Source organism: Eubalaena glacialis, chromosome 18 (assembly GCF_028564815.1).
Source record: "Eubalaena glacialis isolate mEubGla1 chromosome 18, mEubGla1.1.hap2.+ XY, whole genome shotgun sequence".
Lineage (NCBI taxonomy): Eukaryota > Metazoa > Chordata > Mammalia > Artiodactyla > Balaenidae > Eubalaena > Eubalaena glacialis.
This window is the reverse complement of record NC_083733.1, coordinates 31,613,051-31,636,139: the sequence shown is the minus strand read 5'-3', so window position 1 is coordinate 31,636,139 and position 23,089 is coordinate 31,613,051. Positions and strand designations below refer to the sequence as shown.

The window sequence follows — 23,089 nt, the reverse complement described above, 5'->3', positions numbered from 1 at the left end:
CCATTAAGTGAATAACCAAATAATAATTGTTATAGACAGGAACCATCAATGTATGCTAAAATTACTAGGCAAATATATATGAGAACAAGGTATTTGCATAGCCTGATAAGATACTTGCTAATTATAAAAGGGGAAATTTATAGCAGAGAGTAATGGCAGACATTACTTTAACCAAGGGATCAAAGATAACAGTACCGGCTTCCCTGGTGGCGCAGTGGTTAAGAATCCGCCTGCCAATGCAGGGGACACGGGTTTGAGCCCTGGTCCGGGAAGATCCCACATGCTACGGAGTAACTAAGCCCGTGCGCCACAACTACTGCGCCTGTGCTCTAGAGCCTGCGAGCCACAACTACTGAAGCCTGCGGGCCTAGAGTCGGTGCTCTGCAACAAGAGAAGCCACCACAGTGAGAAGCCTGCACACCGGAACAAAGAGCAGCCCCCGCTCGACGCAACGAGAGAAAGTCCGTGCACAGCAACGAAGACCCAACACAGCCAAAAATAAAAAATGAAATAAAATAAATTTTTTAGAAGATAACAGTACCAGTTATAAGACATACTGACATCATTGTATCCCCTGATATGATGATGCACTGAGGTGGGCACAATATCACATTACAGCAATAACAATAGTACCTAGCACTTCTGAGTATTTGTATGCCAGACCCCATACTAAGCACTTTACAAGCATTATCTGTTAGGTCTCACAACCGCCCTAGAAGGTAGACACTATTATTATCTCCATTTTACAGATGATGGAACTGGGACCCAGGACTGGCTGAGTCCAAAGCCCTTTCCTTTAATCACAACATTACACTGAGAACAGCTTTTAGTATCATTAGTAATTTATGGACTGATGAATTCAGTGTATTTAATGTTGTCAGTAAGTAAGGAACTTCGTGAGATTTTGTGGTTTAATGTTTTTAAAATACACTTTTGTTTGGAAACAAAAGATGAAGTTTTGAAAATATAGCATTGAGAAAGCAACACAAACTAATATAAAATAGAAGGTTAAATATTACTTGTTTTTATATCATATATGGCCTTTTTGTAAGTAAAAAAGTTTCCATGAAATATTTGGGTATTTTTGTTGAAACCAGTTAGCAGCCCTAAATCTAAAAATCTGATCCTGTTACCTCTCTATATGTAATCACTTATTGATTCCCCAATTCACTTTAGCATAAAGTCCAGATATTTTAGCATAACTTATAACACTTTTGATAATCTGACCCATTACCTTTCTGTCTTTATTGCTTATCATTCTTCCACATGAATCTAGTTTTCTTGTCATGCCAAACTACCTGTTATTCCCAGAATATAACGGTTTAAATTTCTTTATTATATAATATTTCAAGTGTACACAGAAGTAGAGTAGCCATCACCCAGCTACGACAGCCATCAGTTTATAGGCAATTGTTTTTCATCTGTACAACCCTCTGACTATCATACAGGGATTATTAGTCCCTTCAGGGACTATTTTGAAACACACCTTAATCATATCACTTTATCTGTAAATATTTCAGGTATCACTTTATCTGTAAATATTTCAATTTGTATATCTAAAAGACAAAGGTTTTAGCTTTAAAACACAATTGCAAAATTAGTTTCACACTTAAAAAATAACTATAATTCCTTCATAATCAAATACCCAATCAAAGTTAAAGTTCCCTAGTATTAATAAATGTAGTCTTACAGACTTGTTCAGGTCTATGTCAAAACAAGGGCCATGTATTGCATTCAGTTGATACGAATTTTAAGCGTCTGTCTTTTCTTTTTTCTGTTTTTTTTAATTTTGGCATTACATTTAGTCTTAAGCCTCTTTTGATCTATGATTACCCTTCTTTGTTTTCTTTCTTATTGTTTCTTTGCTGAAGAAACAGTCATTTTTCTTTAGAGTTTCCCACATTCTGGATTTTGCTGATTACATTCCCATGGTATCCTCTAACATATTCTTCTCTCTCTGTATTTCCTGTAAGTCACATAATAAATGTTTATTTTTTTAAAAAACAACTTTTATGAATACCTACTGTTTGCCTGAACTGCTATGTGGATGATTAAAATAGAGGGAATACTTTTAATAGTATTACCTTATCAGTGTAAAATTCAAGATGTCGAAAAAAAAAATGTCATCATTAGCTAAAAGTGGAAACCTGGTTACTAGTACAAGTCACAAAATGAAAATAAGCCTTTTAATTTGTGAACATGTGAGTTCACAGATGTGAAGAAAGTGAAATAAAATAATTGCTTCAGATACATCAAAAACTCTGAAAACAAATCAAAGGGTAAAACTCAGAAGACTTTGACAGATAATAATTTGGATCAATTTTTCCTCCTTTTCTTCTCTTTAAAAGCAAGTCTTTATTGGTACTTTGTGGAAAAAAACGTTATATGCAATAAATGCAAAAGAAGTTACCAGTAACGTTTGACACGTATTACTAAAATTAACTACAAATTTATTGTTTTTAGAGGTTGGTTTAATTTGAATATTTTTAAAATATCTCTATTGGAGTATAATTGCTTTACAATGGTATGTTAGTTTCTGCTGTATAACAGTGAATCAGCTATACATATACATATATCCCCATATCTCCTCCCTCTTGCCTCTCCCTCCCACCCTCCCTATCCCACCCCTGTAGGTGGTCACAAAGCACCGAGCTGATCTCCCTGTGCTATGCGGCTGCTTCCCACTAGCTATCTAATTTGAATATTTAAGTACATAATTATATGATTCTTCCTAAAGTAAAGATGTTAAAAACTAGCATACTGGCTTACTATAAACAATTCAACAGAACTAAAATGCTTTCTAAGTTAGCTTTATCATATCAAATTACTCTCAGATATTTACTTTCCATTTGATGGCAGAGCTTTTTATTCTTTCCTCTTGGCTTCCATGACACCACTCTTTCCTGATGTTCATCTTACCATTTTTGTAGTTTCTTTTTGTTTTTCCTTCTTTCCTTCTTTAACTCCTCTTCATCTGCTAGCTCTTTAAAACTTGGTGTTTTGGGTTCTCTTCTAATGGTTCTCTTCTCTTATTCTGCGTTGTCTCTCTAGGCAGTAAAACTCATTCTTGCTCAAGGCTTGCTATCTCTATTCTGTTTTGTATTCTATTCCATTGCAAGTTCCATTCACCTAGTCCCCCAGGTCTGAAGCCTGAGAGTCATCTCTCCTGAGAAAAGTTGGAAGATTTTTAGCTATAATACAGTTTTATATATGTTGTTGAAAATTCTTTGTTCTGTGTTTTATTATTGCTAAGGAATTATATCTGTTTTATTATTTGAGACTTTCTATTCCTTCATATTGTTTTAAAAATGTGTGAAGTAGAGCTTTAAATTTTTTATAATTTTCCCTAATAGTAGAACCTGTGCTCTATAGTAGATGTATGGTAGCCATGTGATCATTCTCCCCTTCGTTTTGAAAATTTATGATTTCCACTCAGGTCTACACACTGGTGATTCAAATTCTTAAATTATTTGTATGCAACTAAAATATTTGAAATGGATGAATTCCCCAGTGTGGGTGGGTAGGTATGTGGGAAAATTATTCTACCAAGAGGAGGAAGAACTGAGTCCCCACTCTGGTTTTAACACCTCTAATTTCTTACTCAAATCTCTTTGCTTCTTTCTCTCATGAAGGAAAAGAGGAGTAACCATAGTATTAAAACTATCTAATTTTTAAGAGGTAGCATTCATAAAGGTTAGGTACCACTCTTTTTCATTCTGTTATATTTCATTTCTTTAGTGCTAGTCTGAACCCACTAAATTTATATCATGACTTGTTATTAGATCATGACCTATGGTTTGAAAAACACTCATACCATAAATCCTTGAGTTTCTCTAGTATTGAAATATGACATCCAGGGTCTTTCATATATTCTTCTAGTTGCTATCAAAATAATTGATACATCACATAGGATATCATCTTTATGTTTTGCTATGACTTGTTTTTCTTATAAATATTTGGATATGTTATTAATAATGTGCCTTCTTTTCTTTTACGTTTTTTTTTTTTTTCTCTTCTCATTTAGCATACGGGTCCTGGGGAGCAAGGCCTTTGCCTTTATGTATTTATTTTTTTAAAGATGTTTTTGATGTGGACCATTTTTAAAGTCTGTATTGAATTTGTTATAGCATTGCTTCTGTTTTGTTTTGGTTTTTTGGCCATGAGGCATGTGGGATCTTAGCTCCTCGACCAGGGATTGAACCCGCACCCCCTGCATTGGAAGGCGAAGTCTTAACCGCTGAGCTGCTCGGGAAGTCCCTGCCTTTATTTTAAAAGTTGAGTTTTGAAATTGTGACAAACCTACAGAGAAATCACAAATGAAATACAAAGAAATTCTTTTACTTTGTAAAGAATTGGAGAGTAGATTGCAAACCAGATGTTCCATCACCCCCAATGACTTGATATATTTCCTACAGATAAGGATATTTTCCTACATCACTATAATGTAACCATAACAAGTGGGAAATTAATACAGCAGGAGCTGTTGGGACTGAGAGGAAGAAAACAAAATAAAACACAATTAAGTAGATTGGACAGAATTTGTTGACTGCTTATGTAGGTGAAAAAGAGAAGAATTGTAACATTGAGAAAAGTTACTATTAACTACCCTTTTGTATGTTTGTGTCTATGTGTAAATTGGGAAATCACCTACATTAAAAATGATTAGTTAGTTAACACCTCCGTGTTGATGTTCTATGGGAATATAGATTTAAAATATTATATCCTAATAGTAGAAGAAATATTTGATCACAGAAATGTTTGATCACAAATATTTGATTGTCTACTGTTAAGATTTATTGTTAAATAATTGGGATTTTTGAATCAAGTAATGGAATCTATTGAAGAGCTTTAAGGAGAAGTGAGATATTTTGGAAATCATCCTAGTTTCTGTGGCTAGTGTCAGTGAGTTAAGGGTATTCAAAGAAAACAGCAAGAGAATCTACATCTTATATTCCAGCCCTGACCTCTCCGAGGATCCAGTCCAAAATTTCCAGTTACTCAAACTTTTCATTTCAAACTCAGTGTGGAAAGAATTAAACTTATCATGCACACATACACACTCTTTCTCAACATTTCTTTTATCTCCTCCTGTACCAGTACTTACTTGGTCTAGAAAGCAAGTATTGACTCTTCCTGCTCTTCAGCCAAAACCCACCCATATCTAGTTGATTTCTACCTCTTGGAAAGGGCACTGAAAAAAACTAAATTTTCTTCTTGCTTCCTTACTAGTATCTCTGAGATTTTGAGTAAGTCATTTACTTTCTTTTGTGTTCAAATTAATCTCTGTAAGTTATGGTATTTGAACCAAATATGATATAATGCAGTGGTTAAGAGCACGGTTTCCATTATGAGGCTCTCTGCCTCTTAATCCCTACCCCATCTTTCAGTAGCTGTGTGATCTTGGGCAAGTTATTTCTCTATGCCTTAGTATCCTTAGCTATAAAATGAGGGTAACAGTAGTACATATCTCACAGGGTTGTTTTTAAGATTAATTGAGATAATATACAGTTGACCCTTGAACAATACAGGATTAGAGATTCATTGAAAGATCCAAGTATAATTTATAGTCAGTTTTCCATATATGTGATTCTTCCATGTTTGTAGTTCTTGATTCCTCCATATCTGTGGTTCCACATCCTTGGATGAAACCAACTGTGAATTATGTAGCACTGTAGTATTTATTATTGAAAGAAATCTGCGTGTAAGTGGACCCACGCAGTTTAAATCCATGTTGTTCATTTACATGTCATAATAGGAATAGTGCCTAGAACATAGTAGGGACTAAGAAGGGTTAGCTATTATTATTATTATTATTATTTTGATTTTAAAAAATTGTGCTCTTAGGTCTGTTCTATCATTTTGCAATTCTGCTGTAAGAATATCTCTCCCATTTGTTACTCCTCTCCATTATCACTATTACCCTATTATTCAGGATTAAATTAATTATTAGATGTAAAATGCTTAGAATAGTGCCTATCACCTAATAAGCACTTGGTAAGTGTTAGCCCTTATTATTGGTTATTATGATTTTTACATAGATGACCTCCAGGTCAGTAAGATCCTTTTCTTGCATTAGTGGTCCTATGCCTTTAATTTCCTCTCCTATTCTTTAGATTGGTCTTTCTAGGACACTGTTTATATAATGTTGCTCCATTTCGAGACCTTTGATGCCTGAAAGGAAAAAACTAAAAACAGGTTCTTTAGTACAGATATCAGATGACTTGCCAAGACCAATTTTTAAAAAATGGTATTAATGAAAGAGGTAAACGTGAATTTTGAGGCAGTGAAAATTTTGTTTTAGGTATTTAAGGTCATTGCTTACTAAAATAGTCACAATATTTTATAGATGAAAAGTATAGGTACATAATGATCAAATTCAGGAGGACTTGCTACTTATTTATTTTTAGCAAGGGACTAAAACTAAAATTTTATCTTAAAAACTCAACAGTTGAGTTGAAATAGAATGTGAGGAGTAAAGGTCAGGAATGTTTAGGAGTTTTTTATGTTAGGAAAATAAATGTATTTATTCAGGTTTAAGTAAGGAAATAATTTAACTATGGTTAGTTATTTTTTTATAGACAGCTCTTATGTGTTCATTTCAAAATCTTAAGCTTCTTTTTGGAATTTAAATGAAAATAGCTTCATTTCTCTATTTTAAAAATGACATTGTTAGCTTTTTGTTAGAAGAATAATAAGAAACCTTATCTAATTTCTTAAAGAGAACTCACTTGTTATGGGTTCATTTGCATGACCTCCTCTTTAACCCTTTGCTCATCTTCAGATGTGTTTATGTTTTAAATATTTTAGAGTATCACGGAGAAAAGTATTTTTCTCCGGTAAAAATTGCATTGGACTTTGTTTTTTAACATTGATAGCTACGTAAAGCCGTTTCACTACAGTTTTCATTTTCAGATGATTTTTTTAAATCAGGTTTTTACGTATATTTTTAAAAACTTTACTACAGGAAATGGTAGAGTGAGAGTTAATGTGTTACATGGAGGGAAGAACAGTCCATTGGGGGTTAAATTGCAGAGTCTAATGGAATAATAACTGGTAGCACCATCTGCTGGCCTACTTCCTCAGAAGGAGTCAGTATTTTTAACGACATCTCTAATATTCATGCTGATGCATTTTGATGCTTTGTGCATTCATTTCTTTCTGTGCTTTGTTGGAATCTGGCTATCTGCTTACAGCTATTGAGGAAACTCAGCTTTTTAGGACAGGTTTACAGTCTTTTTCATATCTAAATAGAATGAACAGTGGATATAAACTTGCCAAGGCAGAAATGTGTTGATATATCACAATGTGTATTTGTGGAGGGTTGTGCATCTCTTGGTTGCAGCTTGCTAAATAGGCCATTTAGGAATCTTCTTTCAATGCTTTTTTCTTGAGCACTGCCTGGGGTGGTGAAAAAGCAGAGGGCAAGCCTTTGTCTGACGCCAAAAATGTCTTCAGTGAAGAGGCCAAGAGGAAGGGTAAGTGAAAGCCTGAATGAGTGGGAGGAGGAGGGGTTCTTTGGGCTAAAAGGCTAATGGGATTGAATAACCTTCCTTATTACTGGCTGCTGCTGCGGAGTCGTACTGCATCGCCATCTTGAGCTTGTTGCTGTTTTCTCGCGTCTTGGTTATTTGTTATAGCCTGTAGGCCTTAAGGTGGCATTTTAGTGAGCGATTCTAAACCCTCCCTCCTTTCCCAGTGCTGCAGCACTGCTATGAAACCTTTGATGAGGCAGGTATAGAAAAGATATCCAGTGAAGCACACTGGAACCAGCATGAAAATGTGTTTGGAAATTCCTGGTGGTTTTTTCCCTTGCTGTAGTCAGAGGCATGTTTACGGGTAAGAACGTAACAAAACTGTGATCTAAGAATATGGGATGAATGCGTGTTTGAAGAGGATATTCTTTTTAAAATGCTGTTGATCTGCTTCCTGTGATATTGCTAAAATATTAATAATTTTAACGTAAAACTAGAACTTGTTTTTTTCCAGAATTGCTTGAGCAAAATATTATGATATAGAAAGAGGAAAAAAAATCCTCATTTAACTCTTTCACAGAAAAACTAAAACTTTCTCTAATTTTAAGTATGGGAATGTCTGTTTACTAACTAGCTACATTGCTGCATAGATTGCACATTTAAATGATTTAAATGAATTCAGGTTCTCGTTCCAGTTTCTTATAAAGCAGAGAGGCTTTGTTTTTCTAAAAATCATAATAAACTATGGGGAGTAGTCATTCTAAATTAAAATTGCTATTTAAAATTTATTAATAATTTTCAGAGTTCCGGAATGAAGAGGAAAGAAGAGACTTATTCCAAATGCCCAGAATATTTACATGACCAAATTTGAATTAGCTATATTTATAGGACAAAATTTGAATCAACTAATCAAGAATGCTATGAAAATATCAATGAATCTATATTATCCTTCTTTTAACTTTCACTTTTAAAAGCAGTATTTGAGCTTTTTATTTTATACCTACACTAATTTCTAGATCAGCAAAATGTTTTAATTTTAAATTTGTTTGTAGCACTCATATATTTGCTTATGTATTTTACTTCTTAAAGCTTAATTCTAAATTTTTGGTTATTTATGTTAATTGTTTAAATGTACTTTGGTATGTTGTATAAAAATTATTTTGATTTCTCTAGCCTCCATCTTCCAAGAAGAGTGATGGTTCTGGGACATATACTAAGTTGCAGAATACCCAGGTGAGGATCATGTCCGAGAAGAAGCAGAGAAAAAAGGTGGAATCAGAAAGCAAGCAAGAAAAGGCTAATCGTATAATATCAGAGGCCATAGCAAAAGCAAAGGAGCGTGGGGAACGCAATATTCCACGAGTAATGAGCCCTGAAAACTTTCCTAGTGCTTCAGTTGAAGGAAAAGAGGAAAAGAAAGGTAGAAGGATGAAATCTAAGCCAAAGGACAAAGAGAGCAAAAAAACAAAAACTTGTTCTAAGTTAAAAGAGAAGACAAAAATTGGGTAAGTTGGTTAAGAATTAAATCTTCTTCCTTTGAAGTTTTTGTAAAGTTCAGTCTGTCTAATCTACTTTTGATTTGCGTATGATGTGTTTACTCCCACTTTGGAGTTTTAAGTTGTTAGATACTGTGTGTATCTTACTGCCTTTTTGAATGAATTAGGTAATATTCCAGAATTTACTAAATTTTACTAGTCTATGAACATACTTTTTTGTATATTAATGTTAGTAAAAGGAATTTAAAATAGGAGAACATTTTATATATAAAACAGGAAAAGGAAAAACAAAACGAAACCCATATTGCTGTGCCAGTTCCTAATGTACTTTCTTTATTAAAAAAATGCCTTGAAATTTTTTATAAGATTTCTTTACCTCTTAGTTGTACTTCATTGGGCACCTTATAGTTTGGAAACATGAAATATAATATTTTCTCATAAACCCACAACATTGAACTAAATGGAATGGCAAGAAAACTAAGACCATTTAAATCAACAATAAGCAGCTCTCGGCTCTTACAGACTTCCTCCCTTACAGTCTTTCTGATTTACTTTATGTAATAAAGAGGCCAGGTAAGGATTAATGCTCCAAGAGAATTATAAGGACAAAGAATTGCTTTAGGAGGGTATATTAATCCTAGGTATTTTTATTTGACTACTTACCTAATACATTTTCAAAAAATATAATAAGTGTTATTATTTGTTTTATATGTATGTTTGTTTTGCATGCAAGGGTAAAAATAATCTAAGGCCAACGTAGTTTAGAATCAGTTTTGCAGGAATATTTGGTTATTTTTGAAGGCTTTATATGAAATTTTAGATAAAGTATTTAATGTGTTTTCTTTCTTCCACAGAAAAAAGTACACAATAAAGGAAAAATTCCCTTATTATAACAATCTTCATTTGCTTACAAAATTATTTATATATTATATACATGTTTAGAACTAACACAATTTTGTAAACAATTAATTCACAGCATTTTCAATGCAACCACCAAACTGAGTTATATCATTAGGTCCTGATGCCTTTCAGTCCAAACCATTAAATAACATGGGCTCTCTTGCTATAATAGAGAAATAATTAATATTATTGATTTTGCATTTCATTTGCAGATAGCTAAGATAAAATTTGAAAGTTAGATTTCTGTTCCTTTTTTATTTAAACGTTTTGGTATTATGAAAGTATCTTATTTTTTCAATATTTTGTCTAGTTTTAATTTAGGAAACCCCATATTTAATCCTTTAATGTATTAAAAGTTACTGCTATTAAAATTTTCCAGTTTTAACTTGTACAGAGATATACGCAGAGTAGTGGTACCATTTGAAAGCGTATTTAAAAATAATGCATAAAATAAGAGAAAATCGGTAGAGAACCCTCAAGAGTTACAGTAAGTTTAAATTGGTTGGGGGGGGAGATAACTAGAGGCAAAAGATAACAGAAGTGAACCTGGTTCAAGAAAAAACAATATATAAGGGGAAATTAGAAATAATTAAATTGTAATAGAGAAACATGGATTTCTGAAAAATGTGGATTAATATGTAGGGAATAGTAATACAGTAGAGTATCTGACATATTCTGTGATATTTGTATTTTTGTTAAAAATAGGTAGATTATTAACAATAAATTATTTTAATATTGCACAGCATGATCAATTTAGTATTTGTTTTTAGAGATAGCATTCTTGAGAAAAGAGGTGAGAATTGTATTGGAAACATATTTCCATGGCGAGGTATTAAGTAATTGACAGAAAAAAAAACTTGTTGAGAGTGGATGACTTTTTGATAGAGGAATTTATAAGTTGCAAGCAAGTAAAAGTGAAGCTTGCCCCATATATTATTAAGCTGTTGGAGTGAAACAGTTTCTTGATCATCTTTATCAGACAACCAAAGATTATTATCATGTTGGAGGAAAAAGCATGGCTGGAAATGAAATTCGTATACAGTCTAGAGTTCTATATTGGTCACTTGAAATAGTTCATTACTGTGCTTTCCAATAAGCCCCACTACATTTTATAATTTTGAATTTGCCATTTTTAATTTTTCTGCGAAGAAGCATCATTTAAATAGTTAAGTTTACTTGCATCATTTTAATTAATAATATTTCATGATGTATTAAATGTTTTCTTGTAAAGATTTTGTTTTTCTATGAGTTTTAGAAGAATTGAACTTTTGCTAATATCAGATGATTTATATCAGATAAAATTAAAGAGAGTGTGTGCTGGAACTTAACCATGAGCAATGTGAAATATAAGTTTCAAAAGTAACTAGATTTGTAGACAATAAGTTATGGTTGATATATAGTCAGAGTTGGTGCTTATTTAATCCACATATGTGATGTGATATAATCTAGGAATACTAATCTGAAGAAAACCAATACTGCCTTGCCTCTGCTTGCTAGTGTGCTTGAAACCTTTTCAGTTTTTCTGTCACTTTCATAGATTAATTTTTTTTAGTACAAGGAGTAGAGTGTCCTTTTCAGAGACTTTAATATAGTCTCATTTAATCTTTACAACAATTCTGTGAGTTAGATTGGGCATGCAGTATGATAATGTGGTTAAGTTCTTTGACTTTGGAACCAGTTGCACTTATTCAGATTCCCCCTTTGTCACAAGCAGTGTGACCTCGGACAAATACTTAACCTCTCCAAGTTTTAGTTTCCTCAGACATAAAATGAGGATAATGATAGTGCTTGCCTTATAGTGTTATTTTGAGGATGAAATGATTTAATAACACTTAAAGCATATAGAACAATACCTGTTAATAATGTTAGCCATTATTTTCTGAAAACATAAATAACATATAGCTATTTAAGGAAAAAGCCAAGGCCGGGAGCCATGCCCCTTCCTTCAAGACTAAACTCTCACCTATCTGCCTAGGTTCTCTTTCCATTAAGGCCCTGTTCCTAATAAGATGAATTTAAAAATGAAGCAGACAAATGAAAACAAACAGTTGCTACCTGGTAAGAAGGATAATAGGTTAACTTATTAATGTTGTTTTTTTCTTTCATATGAGAATGCCTCTGTTTATCAGGTTAGCTAGAGTAGCATTTAGGACAGGTAAATTTTGTTTTGAAATATGCTTGGAGTTTGAAAGGAATTACATGGTTATGTGGAAGAGTGTAAGTTGAAATGGAAATGGCCGGTGGAAAATGAAGAGTGAGGTAGGACTGGAAACAACCTTCTATTTTGACGTTTTTCTTGATCTTGGCAGTCAGGTTCTAACAAGCTGCCTTCCAAGTAGAAGAGCAGGTATTTCTTTAATAATGGTCGGTACATAATAGATGCTCCATGAATGGGAGGGAATGAATTTTATGGAATGAATGAATGAATGGAAGATTAAATATTAAATGATGCCAAATGGTTGTGTTTGATTTGTTAAATCAAGATTAGAAATGGCAAGCTAATCCTTCATTAAATCACAGGGACAAAACTAATGGTTTAGTAATAGTAGAGAGTTAAATTCTAAAATAAATTCATTCTAAGACTTCTGGTAGAATTGTCTTATTCGGCTCGCTTCGGTTTTAGATTATGTAATAAAATATCACATGATTTGATTGAAGCATTTTTAGATTTATGTTTTATAACTTTGACATTTAAACTATGTTTCCATGTTCTCAGTTATAATTTACTTCTTGCATTAGACTATCAGACTGACAAGTAGAATGCCTTTGACACTTTAAAATGCTCTTGTGGCCCTGTAAATTTAATCAGTAAAGGTACTTCATGATTAAAAGTAAAAAAAATACTTTTTTGTATTATTCATAATTATTCTTTCTGTTTGTTACAAGAATGGGAGTTATCAGGTGCTAGAAGTAGCTTTTCTCTTTAGTTAAAGCAGAAAACATCTAAATTAGGAAATATTTATCAAATCAAGTTGGAATTAAGGGTGTCATGTTATAAAGAAAAACAGTAAAACATTAAATTAGATCTGGAAATTATATTGTGCCCTTCTTTGCGATAGTCATTCTGAACCCCCAAGAAGGAAGAAGCAAAATAACATTTATTAATTACCTACCATCATGTGTATACATAGATATGTATGTGTGTATTTTTAAACAAAATGAACATGTATGTCCACATGTATGTCTAGAGAGAGACACATCTAAATAATAATATAAGGGAAAAATAATATGAACAAAGTCTGAAGGGAAAATAAGATGAATCATCAGAAATTGGGAATAATCACTTTATAGTGCATGTTAATAAAGTAACAGATGAGACCCTGATTGCAAGTATTCAAAATAATAAGAATTTAGTATCTGTTTGGATAAAATATAAATGTATTAATTAATTAATTGTTTTTGGCATATGAAAAAAAAAGCACTTTGAAAAATATATGGTATAAATTTATTATATATATTTTAATTATTAATCATGCCATTAGTAGTCTCTATGTAAGTTCTATAATTTTTAAATGCCAAGAAGATAAAATGTTTTATTGATTTCACTCCTTACATCTAAACTTGAAGTCAGTGAAAATCTGAAACATATTCATCTGCAGAAAGAATTGATATATACATTATGTATTATTATGAATTTAATTAAGATTTACAGGTCCATTTTTAAGATGTATACCTTTACATAAGATGTATTTGTAAGGTTGATCATTAGCAAATGATGTGCTGTTATTTCATTGAATCTAAAATGTCATTGATTATAAGACACACCATTATTTTATATGTCAGTAAGAAAGAAAAAAATATATTGCCAGTTAAAACTATGGCATATCTTTGTTAATTAGATGAATGTTTGTTTCATAGATGTTAACCTGTGGGGAAAATGTGTATCTTAGGACACTGAAGTAAAGTATTTGATTTTAATGTTCCTATTTTGTCAGTATTTTTAAGCATAAACGTCGTTTTCTTTTTTTAAAAAGAAGAAATAAGTTTTTTAAAGAATAAAAGTTAAACTGTGCTGATAAATATACTATGATTAATACTTAGCTAATACTTCACCTTAGTGGCTATATGAAACAACTCAGTGAATTAAACTTTTTGAAGAAAATGACGTTCAATCTTAAACAGGAAGTGATTGATTGATTGATTTTACTTTATTTTATTTTATTTTTTGGCTGCGCCCCCCGGCATGCGGGATCTTAGTTCCCTGACCAGGGATTGAACCCGTGCCCCCTGCAGTGGAAGCACGGAGACCTAACCACTGGACCACCAGGGAATTCGCTAAACAGGAAGTGATTTATAATCCAAGTTACCAAAAATTTACCATACAATAGTGCTTTCACAAATTTAAGGATTAACTAAAATAAAGAACCACTTTAAAACTTGTTTTTTCCAGATGAGTTTAAGCTAGAGTCTTGAATTGAACTTTAAACTGGAGTGATTGCATCAAGTTAAATGTGTTTCTTCTTCTAAAAAAAAAAAATACACACATATGTATTTTATGGCTTTAAAAATAACCCCAGTGCCTTCCACTGGGCTTGCAAAGAGAAAAAAAATTATAATGTAAAATAGTATTTTTGCTTGTTTCCTTTACTTATGATGAGCTGGATGTATTAATTACAACAAATGGACTAATTGGATAAGATTCATTGTTTGTCCAGTTATTGCAGTGAGAGAATCTACAGGGGGCAACTGCAGATTGACGCTGTGTAGAATGCAGCTTTGTTACACAGCCTCCACGAGTAACATGTGGGCAGGATTTAGATGAGTGCATAAATTACATCTGAAAATCAAATATAAACGTCAAGTATAAACACTGAGGTTTTCTAGTGCCTGTACTTGTCAAATGAATTAACATTTCAAATTTATACTTATACTTAGTTTGAAATTGCCCTTTTGCTGTCTGAAATAAGTTATGTTTTAATATTTAGTTCTTTTACATGCCTGAATATCTGTTGCTGCAGTTCGCTAACATTGATAACAGATCCCTTTCATGTTTTAAAAAACAAAACTTGCATAAAGCCTTTATTATTAATACAGTCTGTATTATTTTGTTGCTTTACTCTGTGGTATTTCTAAGAATAGCAAATGATCAATTTATTTGTAGAATGTACGTATAATGAAATTTTAGAATTTTATTTTAGTTTAATATAGTCCACTCCTTGTAATTCGTGATGGGAGAATGGAATGCTCTTTGGTAATTGGGTCTTTTACTGAGCTGAAATTATCTTATTTCTTCTACTTTTGGATCATCTGATTTCCTTCAGATAACATTTATGGCTATCAGTTGTCATTGTACAGGCAATAGAAATTTCTGGTTGTTCAAAAGTCAATAAACTTTAACCTTAATGATTTTCTAAAGATAATGTAGTTTCATAATTCTCTTTATTCATTAAACTATATTTATTGATATTAAATATCTATTGACTGGTTGAAGTATAGTGTCATTTTATTTTAAAATCAGTAAGATATGTTGGAAATAGTAGAGTAGGAGTAAAGAGACCTTTATTGTCTTTTACTGGACTTGTGATTTTGGCAGTTTGTTCTATCTTTCAGGGCTAAAGTTTCCCTGTTAGTTTGGTGGGACCAATGTCTGCCTCGCCTATGAGGATCAACTGAGATATTGTAGACAAAAGCACTTTGAAATTTTAAGTGTTCTATAAGTATAGAATAGTTTTATTATCCTGAATATTTGTTCCTAGAGTTTTCTTCACTAATTATTTTGAGCCAGTGGTTCCCAAACCTGGTGAGAATTTTTTTAAAGTCTGATTGGGATCCCACTTACTAGATCAGAATTCTGGAGTTGGAACCTACAAATCTGGGGTTTGGTTTTGTTTTGTTAGTTTTTATTTTGAACTAGTCTCACACTTGCAAAAATAGGTCAGAGTTCCCTTAGGCTCTTCACCCAGCTTCCTCAAATGTTAATATCTTATGTAACCTAAGCACAATGATCAAAATCAGGAAGTAAGCACTTACACAATTCTGTTAACTGATTTACAGACCTCATGCAGATTGTGTCAGTTGTTCCATTTTTGGGAGCCAGGATCCAGTTAAGGATCCTACATTTCATTTTGTTGTCATATCTCCTTACACTCCTCCATTTTGGAATAATTCTTCAGTCTTTGTCTTTAATGACACTTTCAACTTTGAAGCATACTAGCCAGTTATTTTGTAGAATGTCTCTCAATTTGGGTTTGTCTTATTTTTCTCATCTGGAATCTGTATTTTTAACAAACAAGCTTCTAATGAAGCCTGCCTCACAGATTTAGGAATTACTGATCAATACCAACCAAATGTTTGTTCTTCTTTGTAGTTTCACTTATATACCATTTTAGAACATATAATAAACTGATATGACTTCATTGTTTTCAAGAATCAATGTTCTATGTAAGTAACCATAGTATGTGTATATGTATGTATGTATGTGTGTGTGTGTGTGTATATGTGTATATATATATATTTTTTTAAACTCAGAATTATGTCAGTCAAGAATGACTTCAAGTTTTAGAATCAACTTTTTTCCTACAATGGAAATGTACCTTTTTTGAACAGAATGGGCATATGTAAATATTTTGGATTTCAGGAGTTTAGTAGGAAACTATTACATTTGAAATAGCTCTTACAAAGTTACAATTTGAAAAATATTTTTGCATGGGTTAAGGATAAGTTAATGAGTTTATGAAATAAGATGCTACTCCAGGCCTATAGGAAAATATTGGAAGAAAATGCAGAATATATGAAAAATAAGATTTGAGGTCTTTTTTAAAAATTTATTTATTTTTGGTTGCGTTGGGTCTTTGTTGCTGCGCGCGGGCTTTCTCTAGTGGCGAGCGAGGGCTACTCTTCGTTGCTGTGTGCGGGCTTCCCATTGTGGTGGATTCTCTTGTTGCGGAGCACGGGCTCTAGGCAGGCGGGCTTCAGTAGTTGTGGCATGCAGGCTCAGTAGTTGTGGCTCACGGGCTCTAGAGCACAGGCTCAGTAGTTGTGGCACACAGGCTTAGTTGTTCCACAGCATGTGGGATCTTCCCGGACCAGGGCTCGAACCCTTGTCCCCTGCATTGGCAGGCGGATTCTTAACTACTGCACCACCAGGGAAGTCCCTCTTTTTTTGTTTTAAGTACAATTTTCAAATAATATAATGAAGGTTTATCTAAGGTATTATAGGAAATGTTTATATCTAACCTCCACCAAAAAGGGTGAATGTTTAAGATTGCTTTGGTAGCACCTAGTATTTAGGCAATGTTTATTTATAAAAATATTGTTTAAGCAGCTTAGTCCACTGTCCTTAGAGAGTTTTCATTTAATTACGTTATACTACTAGAAGGGAAAAGTGCAACCTCTTCATAGTCATAAATACAAAAAAAAAAAAAAAAATCTCTGCTCCTGATTTCACTGAAGTTCTTATTCAGTGGGATTTGAGTCTTGAAGCAGCCACACAGATACCATATCAGAATATGTATACGGAATTTATTTAGCTTGCCAAACACTGAGAAAATTCCTTTTTAATCAGTATATTGATGGGTATTAACAGACCTTGATCTGTATTTCATAGGAAATTGTTATTTAAGTAACTGAACTTTCCTGTCACTAGTGTTGTCCTCATCTACAGACTAGTCTAAAATATGCATTTAGGTTTGGAGATGGATAGCAAATGGGGGAGTGCATGAAAACTATTTCTACCAATCAATTTACTTTGAGTTACCCCTTACCTTGCCACTGAAAATCATCTGCACAAGTACTTTAGGTTATATTAAATAACCACAAGTAGCATAATGGTTACCCTTAGGAGGAAGTTGTTGCTTGAAGAGAAAGCATGACAGGAGACTTCTGGGAAACCAGTGATGTCTTGTTTCTTGATCTATGATCTGACTATATATTTATGTTCAGTTTGAGAAAATTCACTGAGCTGTATGTACTCTTTTGATGTGTGCACGTTTCTGAATTTATACTGTAATATTATTAGTTTTAGGAAAAGTGAGGGATTGCATTTGGGGGCATTTTGAGATTTTAATGTCTGTGGGATATCCATACGGATGTGTCCAATAAACAGTTGGTTTATTGAATGAATCTGAAGTTTGGGGAACGGTCTGAACTGGAGATACGAGATTTGAGAATCTTCAGCTTCTAAGTGGTTGTTAAGAATAGATTAAATTAAATTTCCTGGAATAGTATATAGAGAGGGAAGAAGGCTGAAGACAGAAATTTGAGAAATACCAAAGTTTAAGGGACTGGCAGAACAAACTGAATCCTGCTGAAAATCAACATCCTAAGAGAAGAAGAGCCGAAGAAGTTAAGTGAGAACCAGGAGAATGTTGGGTCATGAATCCAAGGGTGCAGATAAGGAAAAAGTGATTAGTTATGTGTTGGTAGATAAAATTTTTAGAATTTCCATCGGATTTGGCATTACAGGGGTCATTTGTGGCCTTAGACATTAGGAGTTCAGAAACATATTAGGAGTCTAGTGAGGCATATTTAATTTCTATTTCAATTCTTACTGTGGTATGACTTTAAACAAGTAATTTAATTTCTCTAAGCCTCAATTTCCTCTTCTTATAAAATTTGCCTGTCAGAGTTGTATGACCATGAAGTGAGAGAACACATGTAAAACCAGCAGAGGCTGACCCAGTAAACACTGAATAAATGGAAGCTATGAATATGAAAAGTAGTTTTAAGACTTCAGATTATAGTGGGTTGAAGAATGAAAGAAACAGTATAGATGACTTTTTTGAGAACTATGGATAAGGAGGAGGACGATCATGTGGTATCTAATAGTAGACATGACCTCAAGGGAGATTTTTATTTTAGGAGGGAAACCAGAGTAAAGGAAGAGGGACCAGAAGACTGAGGAAATGACCAATGAAAGCAGGGAGAGGGAATAGCATATAACTATCGTTGGTTCCTTAATGTTGTTCCAGAGTATCTTTTTGTACTTCCTCTGATTTCCCGGTTCCAACATAAGCTATATGTTTGCTCGTATTTATTTCATATATTCAGAAAAGTGCAAGTGAGATATCAAGTAAGAATTACCATTATCCTGTTGAAGGTGGTGATCAAACCAATATGAGAATACCCTGGGGATAAATTATTCTAGAATTTTTTTCTCACCTCTCATCATCCAGTCAATAACCAAGTCCTGTTGTTTCTGCTTCCAGAATGAAAAATTGTGTCTTCCTTTCCCTCTTCACCCACACTACCATGGCCCTATATTTCACTCTACATCTCTCTCACCTGAATTGTCAGTCTTATCGCTGGTTTCCCTGACTTGCATTTCACTTCCTTCTGGTTGCATTGCTCCCTTGTTTAAAATTCATTTTTCCCCCCAGTTTTATTGAGATGTAACTGACATATCACAGTGTATTAGTTTAAGGTATACAACATAATGATTTGATGTGTGTATATATTGTGAAACTATTACAACAGTAAGTTTAGTTAACATCACCTCACATAGTTATATATTTTTTTCTTGTGATGAGAACTTTTTAAGATGTACTCAGCAACTTTCAAATATATAATTCAGAATTATTAACTATAGTCACCATGCTGTTTACATCCCCAGAATGTTTAAAATTCTTACATCTTCCAGTTGGCTTATTTTTTTTCATTCATTCAAAAATATCTCAGTGCCATTTGTTGTCAGTCGTGAACTAGACAGATTTCTTTTAAATTCCTGCCATGTGGCGCTTAAAGCTGAGCTTAAACTAAAACATTAACTCCTTGCATGTAATATAAGGTCTTCTGTGATCTTGACCCATCTCCTCTTGTAGTACTTTGTGTGTTTCTGACATGCTCTTATCATTGCTTATTCTCATTCTTCTGCAATGTACCCTACCTTTTCTTTTCACTACTTGTTGGACTCTTCTTTCATCATTCAGTTCCCTATCTCAAACTTTACCTTTTCTGTAAAGCCTCCTTTACTCTTCAGTAAACATAAAGTTTTCTCCCTTTGTCTTCACATTACATCTTGTGCTAACTTCCTCTTTAGCATTTTAGCTGGGATCATATTCTAACAATGATGTGTTAAGGTTGGGAACCGTGTCCACTCTATCTTCAAATCCTAGAACCTAGGAAAGTGCCTGGCATATCACAGTTAGATATAGTTACCATTAGCTGAGAAATTACTGTGTGTTAAAGGCTGTGCTCAGATATGTATTATCCCACTTAATTCTCAACAACAATAGAACTAGCTATTGTAATATCCCTATTTTACAGGCAAGGAAGCTATGAAGTAATTTGCCTAGTGTCCCACAGATAGGTAAATGGTGAAGTCAAGCTTTAAATCTTTGAAACTGTGATTTCAAAGTGCATGCTCTTAACCTTCAAGTTCTCCAACATTAGTAAATAATTATTGAAAAAATTTTTGATATATTTCCAATATATCATACCTGAAAGTAAATATTTGGGGAGTTTTCTATGTTTGAAATACAGAAATCTAAAGTAGAGTTTTCCAGGGACTTCCCTGGCAGTCCAGTGGTTAAAACTTCACCTTCCAATGCAGAGGGTGCGGGTTCAATCCCTGGTCGGCGAACTAAGATCCCACATGCCTCGGGGCCAAAAAACCAAAACATAAAACAGAATCAGTATTGTAACAAGTTCAATAAAGACTTTAAAAAATGGTCCACATTAAAAAATCTTTAAAAAAAAAAAAATAGAGTTTTCCTGATGGTGCTTGAAGATCATTCCATCTCATCCGTTGAACCAGATATGGAAATGTGGGATGTACTTCTGTGTACTTTTATTATCTTTGATCAGGAAAAAACATAGAAAACATATTTTTATTTTAGACATTTAGAGTCAGTGTGTGTTAATATACATATATATACATGTATATATTAGAGAATGTAAACATATACATACTATAGAAATACAAAAAAATAAAAGAAAGTTCTTACTCTTTAGGAACATATATATATATGTATAGCTAAGAAAAGCCTTAACATAAGTGAAATAATCAAAGAACAATCAATTGGTAAAGTGTTTTAAGTAAGGCAGAAACTACTATAGGGTAGAAAGAAGTGTAGAGGCTTTTGGAGAATAGGCGGGATTCAAAGGAATTGAGTGGAATTCGAAATAAATAGGAGGTAGAAGGAAAAAAATCCCTCATTCCAAACCTACAAGATAATAAAATAAATGAATTACTTTAATTATTTAATAGTTATATCACCTGACATTTTTCTCGTGAAAAATAATCTTGAGCCTAAAGAAACAAGTGATAGAATTGGTCTGCCTTTCTTTGCTTAGAAATATGTTAACTGTAGTACTGGTTTGTATTTGTTCCATTGGAATAGAGTTTATCATGTGAAAATGTCATTATGGATTTCATGATAAATATCATCTTTGGTTGGACATTCAAGTGATATAAAATGGAAGGAAGTTTATCATGGGAATCTTAATTTGCCCCAAAATGGAAAAGTACAAAGAGATCTTACTGTTTACTCTCTTTCTCTTGAAACAGCAAACTCATTATTACATTGGGTAAGAAGCAAAAAAGAAAGAATGAGTCTTCAGATGAAATATCTGATGCAGAGCAGGTGCCACAGCATGCATTCAAAGAGGAAGACTCTCAAGTGAGTATTAAAATTTTTTCTGAGAAATGAAGCACTGGCAGAATTATTTAGATAGCATAATATTATTTTATGGATATTTATACTATAGTTTAGTGGTAAAAATACATTTTATTGTATGGTAGAACTTACATGACAGCATTATTACAATATGGTCCTAGTAGTATTCCCATAGAATGTTAGACCTGGGAGGAAACTTACACATTCTCTCCAAACCCTCTCAGTTTTCAGATAATGAAACTGAAGCCCAGAGAGTTTAAGTAACAATCCAAAGTCCCTGGTGGCTTTTAACATGGAGAAGTATCCAGTGATATTACCCTGTACTTACAGAGTACTTTTGAATGAATTTAATGCTGGAGATACTAATTTTAAAAGTCACATACAAATGATAAAGCAAATGGGTTGAATCATTCCTAGAGATAATTCCTTTGGTCTGCTTCTATTGAAGAAAAGTTAAACAACTATATTAAAAATCCCCTAATGTAGACAAAAATACTGTGCCTTTTTCTTTCTTTTTGTTTTTGAATAGCTGTATATTCAAAATAACCTTGTGAAGTTAAAAAAATATATATATATATAGTGAAGGTCATAATAAGTCAGGCCACCCTCTGCTTCTAATAATTAAAGAACGACTATAGGCCGTAGGGGTGGTGGCATTTGTTGCATTATGGGGCCAGAAAGCCCCTGAATGGCCTTTCTTCTTCCTTATGCAGCTTCTTATCCAATGGGAGAGTAGTGGCTCAAGGCTCCTGGGCTGCTGCAAGAGTTGAGGTAAGGGCAGTGACTAAAGCTCCTAATATTATATGGCCTGGCTTTTTCTTCATATGTTATCCTTAACTTAGGCAAACTTATAATTATTCGACATGAGAAAATTTAGTTAAATTTTTACTAAAATAATGCTGGCCATTTTTCCATTATGTAATTAACAAACAATGAAATGGTAGAATAGGTTAACATGCACATTTTTTCCATACTTTTCACTGTAGTTAATTAGGTTGCTTTGACAGATGTGTTGCTTTAACACAAAAAATTTAATGGGGAAGGAAAAAAGAATTTTCTAGTAAACAATTATAAATCTATATTATTGATATATTTAAATATATTATTATATAAATGATGTATAAATATATAAAAGTAGCTTTCAACCACAATGGATTGTCAAGATTTGAAGGCTTGAAAAGTAATACAAGGTTTAGAGTCAGGTCGAAATCTGAAAACATGATTATCATACTTAATTTTTTACCTAATAGAGTGTAATGCAGTAGTCTAACTATACTTAGAGACTTAAATTATTTTAAAAAGCCCCTATAGCACATTTTATTAGGATTATTATAGGAAACAAGTGATATCATAACAAACTATTCAGTCATTTAAAAGCATAATGTTTCTGACCTCTTATGTAAAGTGCTGTTGACTGATCTATTAAAGCCTTTAAGACATAGAAGAAAAAAGCTAGAAAAAAGAAATATGAAGAAAGAATTTGTCACTGTTTTAAATTGTCCTTCGAAAAACATTATGAAGAAAGAAAGCCAAAAATATCCACATTAGCCTAAAATGCGGACATTCAAATTAGCTTTGTATTTTTAAAGTAGTAGAACTATTGTATGACAGAGAAAGTTAATTGGTGAGAGTGGTACCTTTCTTGGCTTTGCCTAATATGTAACTA

General features: G+C 32.9%; 1 protein-coding gene across 14 annotated transcripts in view; it reads left to right on the top strand.

Annotated features, from left to right (window-relative positions):
* CHD9 (chromodomain helicase DNA binding protein 9) overlaps positions 1-23,089 on the top strand; it is a 244,191-nt gene that overhangs the window by 119,733 nt on the left and 101,369 nt on the right. For 10 of the 14 annotated variants that reach the window (XR_009697877.1, XM_061173544.1, XM_061173550.1 and 7 more), the window contains 2 exons: positions 8,646-8,977; positions 21,315-21,426. Coding sequence is in view for 12 of the 14 variants with exons in the window: in XM_061173544.1 (XP_061029527.1) it covers positions 8,646-8,977; positions 21,315-21,426 (444 nt within the window). In the remaining 2 variants the exon portion in view is untranslated. Of the gene's footprint in view, positions 1-7,262; positions 7,476-7,592; positions 7,837-8,645; positions 8,978-21,314; positions 21,427-22,152; positions 22,195-23,089 lie in introns of those variants that run through there. The other 4 variants (XM_061173552.1, XM_061173551.1, XM_061173553.1 and 1 more) reach the window with 3 other exon arrangements.